Source organism: Rhinopithecus roxellana, chromosome 20, assembly GCF_007565055.1.
Source record: "Rhinopithecus roxellana isolate Shanxi Qingling chromosome 20, ASM756505v1, whole genome shotgun sequence".
Classification (NCBI taxonomy): Eukaryota; Metazoa; Chordata; class Mammalia; order Primates; family Cercopithecidae; genus Rhinopithecus; species Rhinopithecus roxellana.
The window spans coordinates 73,223,019-73,236,277 of NC_044568.1; the positions used below are offsets into that span (position 1 = coordinate 73,223,019).

The following is a 13,259-nucleotide window of genomic DNA, read 5'->3' on the forward strand; positions in this document are numbered from 1 at the left end:
ACAGGTGTGTGCCACCGTGCCCAGGTAATTTTCTTTTTTCTTTTTTCTTTTTTTTTTTTTTTTTTGAGATGGAGTCTGGCTCTGTCGCCCAGGCTGGAGTGCAGTGGCCGGATCTCAGCTCACTGCAAGCTCCGCCTCCCGGGTTTACACCATTCTCCTGCCTCAGCCTCCCGAGTAGCTGGGACTACAGGCGCCCGCCACCTCGCCCGGCTAGTTTTTTGTATTTTTTTAGTAGAGACGGGGTTTCACCGTGTTAGCCAGGGTGGTCTTGATCTCCTGACCTCGTGATCCGCCTGTCTCGGCCTCCCAAAGTGCTGGGATTACAGGCTTGAGCCACCGCGCCTGGCAATTTTATTTTTTCTATTTTAGTAGAGACTGGGTTTCACCATGTTGGCCAGGGTGGTCTCAATCTCCTGACCGCATGATCTGCCTGCCTCCGCCTCCCAAAGTGCTGGGATTACATGCGTGAGCTGCTGCTCCTCGCTGTTTTTGTTTTTGTTTTTTAAAGTAAGACTTTTGAGAGTGCTCGTATGTTGATGATGTGATTAGCAGTAGTAAAATGGAAGATTTTGCAACCTACAAAAGAGAGACAAGGCATACCTTGGAAAATGGGGGGAAGAGACAGATCCAGATGATTTGTATGGATAGGAGGTTTATTTGTTACATTATGTGAAGATGATGGGAAGAAAGGCTGTATGTGCAGATGCAGGTGAATTTGTGGATATATTAGAAGGAAGATGGCAGGCAGTGATAGTGTTGAAGAGCTCAAACATTAGACAGTACTGGGTCTGAGTTCTGGCTCTGCCTTTTACAAGCTGCAACTTTAGGCCAGTTATGAAACCTTAGTTATTAATCTGTAAAATTATATCTATTAATAAGATTGTGTCGATCATGAAATGACACGATGAACATATGTAAACTGCTTGGATCAGTTGGCCACCAGCTCTTGTTAGGAGCTAAAATGTTAGCTCTTGCTGAGGGTGCTGTCAAATAGCTTCTGTTTCTTATGAAGCTGAACTGTAAGGTCATCCACTAGTAGTGGTGGGAGAAGGAAGAGGGTGTGGAAAGTTTTACAGGTGTTTTGGAAAGGAAAGAAACCTGGTAAGGGAAATATGGGGAGCATCAGAGGCCATTGGAAGTCAGAGAAAAGGAGCACTGGGGCATGGAGGTGAGGGGATACTTTTGTCAGCGTTTCTCTGAAGACAATTGTGCATGTGAAACAAAGATTAAAATCAGATCTGTTGCCCTCCTGGAGTTATTGGCTTTGTTTGCTCCTTCTGGCTAATTTGATTGGAGGTCTGAAAATAGAGAATATTAGAGGTTCCTTGGAAGAGAAATAAGCAACACTGAAGTCAAATCTTTATCATGTTTGCTAGAAATGTTATTAAAAAACAAAATTTATGGCTGGGTTCAGTGGCTCATGCCTGCAATCCCAACACTTTGGGAGGCTGAGGTGAGTGGATCACTTGAGCCCAGGAGTGCGAGACCAGCTTGGCAACATTTTGGGAATGTTGTAGAGAATGGGACAAAAAAAAAATACAAAAGTTAGCTGGGCATGGTGGAGTAAGCCTGTGGTCTCAGCTACTTGGGAGGCTGAGGTGGGAGGTTTGCTTGAACTTGGATTGGGCCTCTGCACTCTAGACTGGGCAACAGAGTGAGACCCTGTTTCAAAACAAACAGACAAGCATCTGTTTTTGAGCTACAGTATATTTAATGGTTTTAAATATGAGTGCAGAGTAAGAGGGAGTCCAGTCCGTAAGATGACCCTTGCTTCTAATACTAGTTGCAAGTTTGGGGGTTCCCAAGACCACTGTGTTTTTTTTGTTTTGTTTTTGTTTTTCTGAGACAGGGCCTCTCTCTATCACCCAGGCGAGAGTGCAGTGGCATGATCACGGCTCACTGCAGCCCTGGACTCCTCCCTCCCAGGTTCAAGCAATCCTCCTACCTCAGCCACCTGAGTAGCTGGATCTACGGGCGCATACTACCTTGCCTGGCTAATTTTTCTATATTTTTTAGAGACAGTATTGTCATATTGCCAGTCTGATCTCAAACTCGAGCTCAAGCGATCTGCCTGCCTGGGCCTCCCAAAGTGCTGGGATTACAGGCTTGGCCACTGTGCCTGGCCAAGACCACGCTTAGGTTGGATGATTTGCCAGGAGGACTTGCGAGAACTCATTGGAAGCTCTCATACCCACGGTTAGAGTTTATTGCAGTTTAGGGATTCAGATTAGAATCAGCCAAGGGTAGAGGTGCATAGGGCAGAGTTCAGGAAAGTTCCAAATGTTGGAGCTTCGAATTGTCCTCTCCCTGTAGAGTTGTGAAAAATGATACCTTCCCGGTGGCACTGATGTGTGACAGTACTCATGGATTATTGCCAACCAGGGAAACTCCCTCCATTTTTTATGTTCAGAGTTTTTACCGGGGTTCCATGGTTGCATGCTCATGTGGCTAACCTTAGTCTCCAGCCCCACTGGAGGTCAAGCTGATCCATGGGACTCAAAGCTGCCACCATAAGCCACATTGTTAAGACTCTGCTGTGGCCTGAAGCCCCCCAGATGAACAAGGACACCTCCCTCCCACCACACCCCCTCTCTTTTTTTTCGGGGGGAGATAGTCTTTCTCTGTTGCCCAGGCTGGAGTGCAGTGGCACGATCTCAGCTCACTGAAACCTCAGCCTCCCGAGTAGCTGGGATTATTACAGGTGCCCGTCAACATGCCTGGCTAATTTTTATACTTTTAGTAGAGACAGATTACACCATGCTAGCCAGGCTGGTCTCAAAATCCTGACTTCAAGCGATCCTCCTGCCTTGGCTTCCCAAAGTGCTGGGATTACAGGTGTGAGCCACTGCTCCTGGCCAGGATGCTCTTATTAGGCGTGACATTTCAGGAGTTCAGAGATTACCTTCCAGAATCCACAGGTAAAAGCCAGACCTCTCCTTGGTCAAGATAAAGTTCTCCACAATTTTACAATAATTAAGTATATTTTATCAGTCTATATTGGCTGTTTAGTTGACAGACAATTAAAAATTGGTGACAGTCCAGATGTGGTCACTCATGCCTCTAATCCTAGCATTTTGGGAGGCTGGGCTGAGGTGGGAGGATTGCTTGAGTCCAGGAATTTGAGAGCAGCCTGAGCAACATAATGAGACACCTGTCTCTACAAAAACATAAAAATAAAAAATTAGCTAAGTGGAGTGACGTGCACCTGTGGTCCCAGTTGTTTGAGAGGCTGAACCCATGAGGTCGAGGCTGCAGTGAGCTATGGTCATGCCAATGCACTCCAGCCTGGGTTACAGAGTGAGACCCTGTCTCAAAAAAGGAAACAAATCACCCGTAAGTGGATAATTAAGATTTGGTTATTATAGACACTTAATAGGTAGCTAAGCTAGTTTTACCAAGAAATTATATGAATTTAATATTTCAGTATTGCAAAACTGATGCATACTCATGATTTTGACATGGAATGCTTCTGTTTTGTTTTATTAAATTTGAACTTAAAGTTCTCTGTGAGAAGAGATTTGTATAATAAATTCCCTGAGCCTCTCCAATTAATGTTTTAGCATAGACTCATATTTAGAGCAGTGTTTCTAATGTAATGATATACACAAGGCCCAGGGTTATTCATGGTTTCACCCTTTCTTTTACTTCTCATTAAAGCATGTTTGAGTCCAGGTATGAGGCATTACAGGGGATAACCTTGAATTTATTTTTGAAGGGTAAATCATTTTCAAGTGGTATTAACCATTAGTATGGAAAGCAGCATATCCTGTAACTGCTCTGTGACAGTGAGACTGTCTTTGCTACTTTAGAGAATAAGTACATTCCTACTTCATTGGCTTTAGTGCAAATCTCATTTCCTGGTTTATATCCATTACAAATTAGATCTCACCATGAGAGCAAAATCCCTTAATAAACCTAGGTAAAAGCAATTTGAAGTAATATGATGCTTACTTCAGTGACACCACTAGATGTGGTGTTTGCATCAAGTCATTTTGGGGTGCTTTATGGAAATGCTTCCTAGTAGGGAATTCCCTGACTTCACACTTTCCAGAGATGACTCTCTCTTTTTCTCTCTAATACTTACAACAACTGGACCGCAAGGCTACATTTAGTCAGGAGATACTATCCCCAGCTCTTGGTGGATTGTTGATGTGAGGTCTGAGGATTCTGGTTGTTTGAAACGAATGGCCTCCTAGATTTATGGCATTTTTCTGTATATTGAGAATAGGTAATTAAAATGAGTGGTAACTATATTTGCATGTGATTTGTATGTTATAGTTAACATTTAAATTCTCTTATGTACTAAAATTTTTTTGGTTGCCACATTAAGCCTCTTTATCCTCTAAGGCACAGAGTAGCTTTCCACCTCAATTTTTGCTTTAATGTATGAACCCTAATGGGACCGTAGTTCAACTAAAAGCACCTAACTCATGAATGATATTTGCTCCATGTTTGAACAACAAATGTTTTAACCTACTGTCTTCACTAATATTGTAACTACTGTCTTACAGATTGACTTGATGCAAAACATCACAAAGGCTCCATATTATACAGTATGCGATTTTTGAGTCATGAGCTTTAGAAACTTACCTCTCATGTGGCATGTACATCAGGCTTTAACTTCAGTTTGATCGTTTTGGGGAAATTTATGCATTTCTTTTTTTTCTCTCCATGATATTTTTAGAATATTAAAGGGGCTGTAGAGGTATTTTTGGATCCTTGCTAGGATTCTTAGACTTAATAGATAGATTTTCTTTTTTCACTAAATTGAGACACTAATTCTGGCAGATGATATCCCTTTCAGCTCTTCTAACTAACTAGCCTAACATTTATGCCTGCCTCTTGGAGTTCAAATCTGCAGTTTCTATTTTGTGGCTTTGATTGCCTCATTTTAAGTGCTCATTTCTGTTCTTTAGCAGTTTTCTATTTATTTCTATTATTGGACTGGGATGATCTCGTTGGCGCTGACATTTTCTGAAACCTAAGAAGTCAAGATTGTATAAAACTAGAAATTTTGTATAAATGCTAAACCATTTTGTGCTTTTAGGTTCAGAATGCTTACAACCTGAGTTCTGGTTGGAGATGTTTTGATTAATTTGTATTAAAATAATTTGGCAACTAGGGAGTTTTTAGGTATTTCTGAAACAGTGGCTCTATTCCAGTGAGTTTTTGTTTTTGTTTTTTTTTAAATATTTCTGAAAACACACTTTTTTTTTTTTTTTGGGAAAAAATAATCTCAGTGTTCATAACTTATGGAATTTAGAAACCTTATTTCTAACCAATGGGGAAGCTGCCCCTGGTTTTTACAGTTTAGTTTGAAATCAGATGCTTCATAGTTGGAAACAGATTTGTTGGTAGCAACAGATTACCTGATTTCTTAGTGAAGTATTTAAGTTGCTCTATATTGACTGTAAAAACTTGTTTTGATTATATTCACATACTCATGAACTGTTTGTACATTGTGTTTTAGACTGGAAACTTTATTTTGTATTATAGTCATAATAACTTTTAACATACCCTGCAAACTAAGCATTTCTTTATAATTCATTATCTTATTTAAGCCTCTCAACAACCTTGCATGTTAGATATGTATTATCCTCATTTTATGCAAGAGACAACCAAGGCTTGGAGATCAAGTAATTTGTGCAAAGGCACACATACTTTTCAGTGCTGGAGCTGGGATTTGAGCCCAGATCTTTTTTTAACTTGTATTCTCTGCTGCCTTATGTTACTACTGTGTCACCAGAAAATGATACAGATATTTAACTCTTAATAGTAAAGGTAGTATAGGAGATAAGTAAACATGATGAAAGCAGGAAGTGAAGGTATGTTTAAATATTGGCAGACTTCAGTTATCTTTGTGTTTCTGAATTAATCATGTGCTTATTTTATTCCCTCATCTAATAAGAGCTTACTGTGGCATACATATAAAGTTCAAACCCTGTCAGAAAAGGTTATAAGCTCTCTTACGTTTCAGTCCCCTTTCAGAAAGTAATGGTATGCTATGATTTATAGAGATGCATGTTAAATGTGTTATTTTTAGATACATAAGGAATGTCTTTTCATTAGTTTAAAAAAGTTATGGTCCATTGAGTTATATTTTAGTGCTTATAGACTTAGTATACTCAGAAAATATTCTCATACATTTTTCTTGAAATTCCATAGATTTTATTTTCCCTTATATTTGAAGTACTTAGCTTTATGAACAAGTGAACTCTGAATATTAGAAGATACTCCTTATGGAGCCTTAGTCATTTTAGTATGCTAGGTTATGAATTTCATGAAGTTTCAGATTGAGATTCTTTAGAATTCATGACTTGTACCAGTTAGATTTCCAAGCTTAATTGGACCTTTTGTCTGCATTCTGTATTAACAGTGATTGCAGTAAGTGCAGATGAAGGTGTCCAACTCATTGAGCCCATGCAAAGTTTTATATTTAGTATTTTTGGGAACAAGGAAAGACTAATAAACTCTAAACGAAATATATACAGTATACAGACACTGCTGTCACTTTTACACCATAGAGGGAGGGGCAAAGTGTAGAGGAATAGGTTAGTTTCTGGCCTTGCCAGTGTCCTGAACTTTTCTCAAAGATTCAGGTTCTAAAAGATTCAGAAAGCATTTGTAGTAAATAACATAGAATTGATTTTCTTTCTTTTCTTTTTCTCAAAGTTGTTCCTCTCAGGAGAAAATCAGTAGGGGAAGAACTTACTTGGATTTTTCATGTGCTACGACAGATCATTTGTGGCCTTCTTTCTTGATAGTTTATGATTGATGGCTGGAAGAATAACACTCATAAGAAGTCTTGTAGCTCAGCTCTGTTTTACTTATGGGGCAGTTGAAGCATAGAGCAGATACTTAGATGAGGACACGCTTTTACCCTTGGCTGTACCCCCACTTGTTTCCTAATAAACATCAGGTATTACTCTAAACAGTACCTAAATTTTAAATAGATTATGAACTACAACTTTCCAATAGAGCTTTATTGGATTTCTGATACCTTTTATTTCCTTACAATGTCTTCTTTTTTACTTTTTAAAATTTTGATTGCTATTCTTTACAATTAAGGCATCTTCATTAGGGTCTTCAATACTACAGTACCTTAACATAATCAGTACTTAGAAAATAACTTGGTAAGACATTGCCCCTCCCTGACATGCTGCCAGTGTTTTTTATTTTTATGACAGGAAAGACTGAAATTTTTTGACTGATTAACCCTCTCCAGGGGGGAGAATTTAGAAAGAATTATTCTTATTATCAAGTCATGTGAGGAAAACTCTGGACCAGAGTGACCAATTGTCCCATTTTGCCTGGGACAGGAGACTTTCAATGCTAAAACCAGCAAGGTCACCCTAATCCCAGTAGTTATTCATATTTCTGAATGGGTCTTTAGAACAGTAGAAGAGACTGAAAAGTTGGCATTTCATCCTTTGAGAATCGCTTCCCAATGAAAGACTTGTTAGACAGCTGAGTGCTTACACATAATATATAGTACATACTCTACTAAGTATAGTAGTAATGGTTAAATGTAAAAGTTGGGAGAAGAGAGGCTTGTATAAAGAAATATTTATTTATGTTGTTTGAAGTTCTAATCTTGTGCTTTTCTCTTTTTATAGAACTGATAGTGCATCAGCCGACCCAGATAATTTAAAATATTCTTCATCCAGAGATAGAGGTAGTTCTTCCTCTTATGGACTGCAACCTTCAAATTCAGCTGTTGTGTCTCGGCCAAGGCACGATGATACCAGAGTCCACGCTGACATACAGAATGACGAAAAGGGTATATATATTTTCTTATTGCTGCAAGCATGTTTTTTGACCCTACCTATCTCACCTTCCTGCCTTCCTATACCCCCAACTTTCTCGCTTTCTTCTAATATGTTTAAAATATAAATAACAAATGCAGTGTTATTTCTGAAAACTTCATAGGAAGTTTATCCACTTTATTATTTTTAAAATTTAAATATTTTTCCATACATAATTCATAAATGCAGTTTTCTTACAAAAAAGATACAATACTATTTTTGTTTCTGTTTTCAAAGATATTTAGCTAAGGTTGAAATTCCTCCCGGTTACTGTCTCTAAACCTCAAGAAAGTTTTTAAACAAAGTGTAAAATTTGATTTAATATAGTTTTCATTTCTCTGCTTATTTTCCAATGAAGGGATCAAAATAAAATTAACTTCTAAGGTGTATTAAAAGAAAGCAAAATTATTTTCAAGGCAGACAGTACAGGAAAAAGGTAGGAGAAGCAAAGGCTGGTTGAGCTGCAGATTGAGCGGTAAGATCCTGAGCTATCAGGAAATTGATTGAAGCCAACAATCATATTTAAATAACGTAAACATTGCTGTTTGTAGGTGGCTACAGTGTCAATGGAGGATCGGGGGAAAATACTTACGGTCGGAAGTCGTTGGGGCAAGAGCTGAGGGTTAACAATGTGACCAGCCCTGAGTTCACCAGTGTTCAGCATGGCAGTCGTGCTTTAGCCACCAAAGACGTGAGGAAATCACAGGGTAAGGCTGGGAAAACGGGGACCAATCACATACACCTTCCAAAGACTTGTATCTCCTCTTATCCTGGGTATCTCTTACTAACGCCTTGCACAGGCATGAGTTGATTAGTCTACTGTGCAGGTAAAAATTGTTTACATTCTTTTCCTGTGAACTGTTAATTTCCCACTAGAAAGGTTATAATGCATTTTAAGAGAGAATTCTCTTAAAACAACATTAGAAGACTGGATAAGATCTTACAGAAAGGGTTTACCCAATTATCATGGATATTTAATGTATGGTGTATAGTAGGCTCTTACTACAGCAAGTCCTTGAAGTCTTGGGCCTGTGGAGGATATAGATGTATGTATAGAGTGGATACTTCTCTTTTTTTTTTTCTCTTTTAAGTTCAGGGTACATGTGCAGGATGTACAGGTTTGTTACATAGGTAAACGTGTGCCATGGTGGTTTGCTACACAGATCATCCCATCACCTAGGTATTAAGCCCAGCATCCATTAAGCTATTCTTCCTGATGCTGTCCCTTCCCCTGTCCCCCAGAGTGGGTACTTTTCTGTTTTTTTGGTTGTTGTTGTTGTTTTCAGTATATATATTTTTTTGAGACAGAGTCTTGCTCTGTTGCCCAGGCTGGAGTGCAGTGGTGCAATCTCTGCTCACTGCACCCTCCACCTCCCAGGTTCAAGTGATTCTCGTGCCTCAGCCTCCCAAGTAGCTGGGATTATAGGTGCCCACCACCACGCCCAGCTAATTTTTGCATTTTTAGTGGAGACAGGGTTTCACTGTGTTGGCCAGGCTGGTCTTGAACTCCTGACCTCAAGTGATCTGCCCATCTCAGTCTCCCAAAGTGCTGGGATTACAGGCTTGAGCCACCAGCCCTGCCTAGAGTGGGCACTTCTCTAAAGTTAAGTACACTGATACCATTTTTCTGCCTTATGACGTAGCCTCACTGTATAGGTGAGTGCCTTGAAAGTTCAGAGGATTAGAGGTAATGATCATTTTTTTCCTTAAAGAGAAATTTACCGGTAAAGCTGAGTATGAAATTCACATTTCTGATTTATGGGCTTTGTTAGATGTAATTACTTTTCGGACATTTAGTTTTTGACATTTTTTTTTTTTTTTTTTAAATACTGTGTGTGTGCTACGTGTATCTTGGTGAAAACCTTTGTGCCTGTAGCTTTTATTGTTGGTATATAACTTTTAAAAAACTGATTTCTTTCTGTAAGTTTTCACAAGTGGAATGAATTCAAAGGCTATGCTGTTTATTAGAATAAAGTGTTTGAAGCCTTAGACTTATGATACTATAGGAGCTAAACAGCGACTCTAAAGCTAATTCAGTACAATTCCTCTTCTTTAAAGGCTCAGGGTCATATAGTTTGCTAGTGACAGAATTGTAAGTAGAGCCTAATTTCTCTGCTGGTAAGTTGATGACATTTTTGGTATCTGTCATGTTGAAATACTCTGGGCTAGGGATTTGTAAAAATCCTATTCTTCTCTCAGACATCGTAGTTTCTTTCTTTCTTTTTTTAAACTTTTAAGTTCAGGATACAAGTGCAGGTTTGTTACACAGGTAAACTTGTGTCATGAGGGTTTGTGGTATAGATTATTTTACCACCCAGGTATTAAGCCTGATACCCATTGGTTGTTTCTCTTGATCCTCTCCCTCCTCCCACCCCTCACCCTCCAAAAGGCTCCAGTGTGTGTTGTTCCCCTTGTAGTCATTTATTTATTTATGAGACGGAGTCTCGCCCTGTCATCCAGGCTGGAGTGCAGTGGCACAATCTCAGCTCACTGCAACTTCCACCTCCCGGGTTAAAGTGATTCTCCTGCCTCAGCCTCCCGAGTAGCTAGAATTATAGGAGTGCGCCACCATGCCTGGCTAATTTTTTGTATCTTTAGTAGAGATGAGGTTCCATCATGTTGGCCAGGCTGGTCTCAAACTGCTGACCTCGTGATCTGCCCTCCTTGGCCTCCCAAAGTGCTGGGATTACAGGTGTGAGCCACCGTGCCCAGCCTTGTAGTTTCTTTTATTATCAATTTTTTCTTATACCTTAGAAATGAAACTGTCAGACCCTTTGTGATTTGTTGTTTATGTATGTATTGGCTAATTATGGTAAATAGCACAGTTGAAAACGTATTGCAAAAATTTAGTTCTTTGTTTTGTTTTTTTGAGACAGAGTCTCGCTCTGTCACCCAGGCTGGAATGCACTAGTGTGATTTCACTGCAACCTTTGCTTCCCAGGCTAAAGTGATCCTCCCACCTCAGCCTCCCGAGTAACTGGGATTACAGAGATGTGCCACTATGTCCAGCTAATTTTTATGTTTTTGGTAGGGATGGGGTTTTACCATGTTGCCCAGACTGGTCTCGAACTCCTGGGCTCAAGTGATCTGCCCACCTTGGTCTCCCAAAGTGCTGGGTAATTACAGGCAAGAGCCACCTTGCTCAGCAAAAATCTAGTTTTTAAAGGCATTTTTAATATACTAATAGTGTTCACTATTGTTTGCTTGTTCTTGTGATTAAAAAATAAGGGGAGAAAAGTTGTGGTTTGCTACCTTTCTAGTGGAGGCGTACCTTGCATGTGGTAGATAACAATTAGACATTTGTTGAACTAAATACGTGATTATGGCTCCCCAAACCTTCATCCCAGGGAAATGATGATAATGTGAATAAGAGGCTTTCCTCCAGTGGGATACCTAGATGATAAGTAGAAGCCTATATCCTGGTTTTACTCGATTGAGACTTTATCCATACCCCTTGGAAGTTGTTTAATTTACCTCTACCCAGGCTCTTTACCTGCGTGTTGAAAACAGTTTGGAATAGATCCAAAGAAAGTTGTTACTAAGGCCATTCTTTTTTCTCTGTCAACCAGTCCTCTGGAATGAGGTGTTCAGTTGGCCTAAGGTTATTCATTTCTCATTTCCTTCAGCAAATATTTTTTTGAAGATCTGTTATGTGCCAGGCACTCTGCCGGGGTTTGGAATATAGAGATGAACAAAAGATTGATAGGACCTATATTCCCTGAGCTTTTATTGACCAAGGGACTGTGACTTTTGATGTAATTTTATTTTTGAGAGAGGGTCTTTCTCTGTCACCCAGGCTGAAGTGCAAATCTCTGCTTACTGCAACCTCTGCCTCACGGGCTCAAGTGATTCTCCTGCCTAAGCCTCACAAATAGCTGGGACTACAGGTGCACACCACCTTGCCTGGCTAGTTTGTGTAATTTTTTGTGTGTCTGTGGAGACAGGGTTTCACCATGTTGCTCAGGCTGGTCTTAAACTCCTGGACTCAGGTGATGTACCCGCCTTCCAAAGTGCTGGGATTACAGGCGTGAGCCACCATAATAATTATTATTAAAATAATTTTTAATTTAAAAAATTTAAAAATTCCTTTGCTTATTTATTATAAACTCAGTAGACAACAGAATGTTTATATATTCACAGAGAGATCGATGTCTTATTCTGATGAGTCTCGACTGTCGAATCTTCTTCGGAGGATCACCCGGGAAGACGACAGAGACCGAAGACTGGCTACTGTAAAGCAGTTGAAAGAATTTATTCAGCAACCAGAAAATAAGCTGGTAAGTATAGTATGTTTGGAAATATGAGGATTTTTGTGTTTCCATAATGAAGTAGGTAATGCTACCTTGAATACTTTAAGAATGGGGAAAGCCTGAATAACTGAATAACTGAGTCTTGACTTATGGAGTGGCATAAACTCTTGATGCAGGCATGAATGAATACAATTAGTTTTTGTAAACTAGCGAATTTGAAACTGCTTAGAGAATAGAGGTAAAAAGGAGCTTCCTTCTTTGGGTAAGAGTGGATTCAAACCATATATTCTCTGGCTGTTGGAGTCTCCAGAGGTGTGTGGTCATTTTTTGTTACAGTGATTCCCAAAGAATTGCAGTGGTGGCAAGTACCCAAAATTTACTTCAGCCCGTCATAAACCTTAGTGCCTTTTGATGGTTTTATTTTATAGAGTTACTTTTTAAAGTTATATGTAAATCATTACTATTATCCTTTTAAGTTTCTGTATTTAACTATTACCATTTTTTATTTTATAGTCATTACATATTGAATATTATATAGAATGTAGTTATGTATAGTGTGTTTTATCTAATTATTTGTTGCTGCCCTTTTCTGAGAGTTATTTAATACAGTTTGAGATGGAATTTAGCATTTCTGGGCCTTCCCTCACTGTTTGTAAATAACTGATTTTGTAAAAAGGAAGTAATGTCAGACAGATACTGTGGGGCAATGCAGGCTAGACAGAATATAGTATTTAGAGTGGAGAAAATTTCAACCTTTTGTGTAATTTGAATAGAAATTTTAAAAACTGCCGGGCGCGGTGGCTCAAGCCTGTAATCCCAGCACTTTGGGAGGCCGAGACGGGCGGATCACGAGGTCAGGAGATCGAAACCATCCTGGCTAACACAGTGAAACCCCGTCTCTACTAAAAATACAAAAAACTAGCCGGGCGAGGTGGCGGCGCCTGTAGTCCCAGCTACTCGGGAGGCTGAGGCAGGAGAATGGCGTGAACCCGGGAGGCGGAGCTTGCAGTGAGCTGAGATCTGGCCACTGCACTCCAGCCTGGGTGACAGAGCGAGACTCCATCTCAAAAAAAAAAAAAAAAAAAAAAAAAAAAAGAAATTTTAAAAACTATTTAAGACATTCTTTTGTAAGATGTGTTACTCATGTCATCATAGAAAACTTCAGCCTTTTATGTGTGTTTTTTGTTTGTATTAAAATAAACAC

At 39.5% G+C, this 13,259-nt stretch overlaps 1 protein-coding gene across 2 annotated transcripts in view; it reads left to right on the plus strand.

Moving 5' to 3' along the window:
* LOC115895167 (putative uncharacterized SMG1-like protein) overlaps nt 1-13,259 on the plus strand; it is a 34,949-nt gene that overhangs the window by 21,597 nt on the left and 93 nt on the right. Inside the window, exons 2-4 of one of the 2 annotated variants that reach the window (XM_030924398.1) lie at nt 7,617-7,780; nt 8,357-8,512; nt 11,946-12,082. In XM_030924398.1, the coding sequence (XP_030780258.1) occupies nt 7,617-7,780; nt 8,357-8,512; nt 11,946-12,082 (457 nt within the window). Of the gene's footprint in view, nt 1-4,511; nt 4,725-7,616; nt 7,781-8,356; nt 8,513-11,945; nt 12,083-13,259 lie in introns of those variants that run through there. The other variant, XM_030924399.1, reaches the window with a different exon arrangement.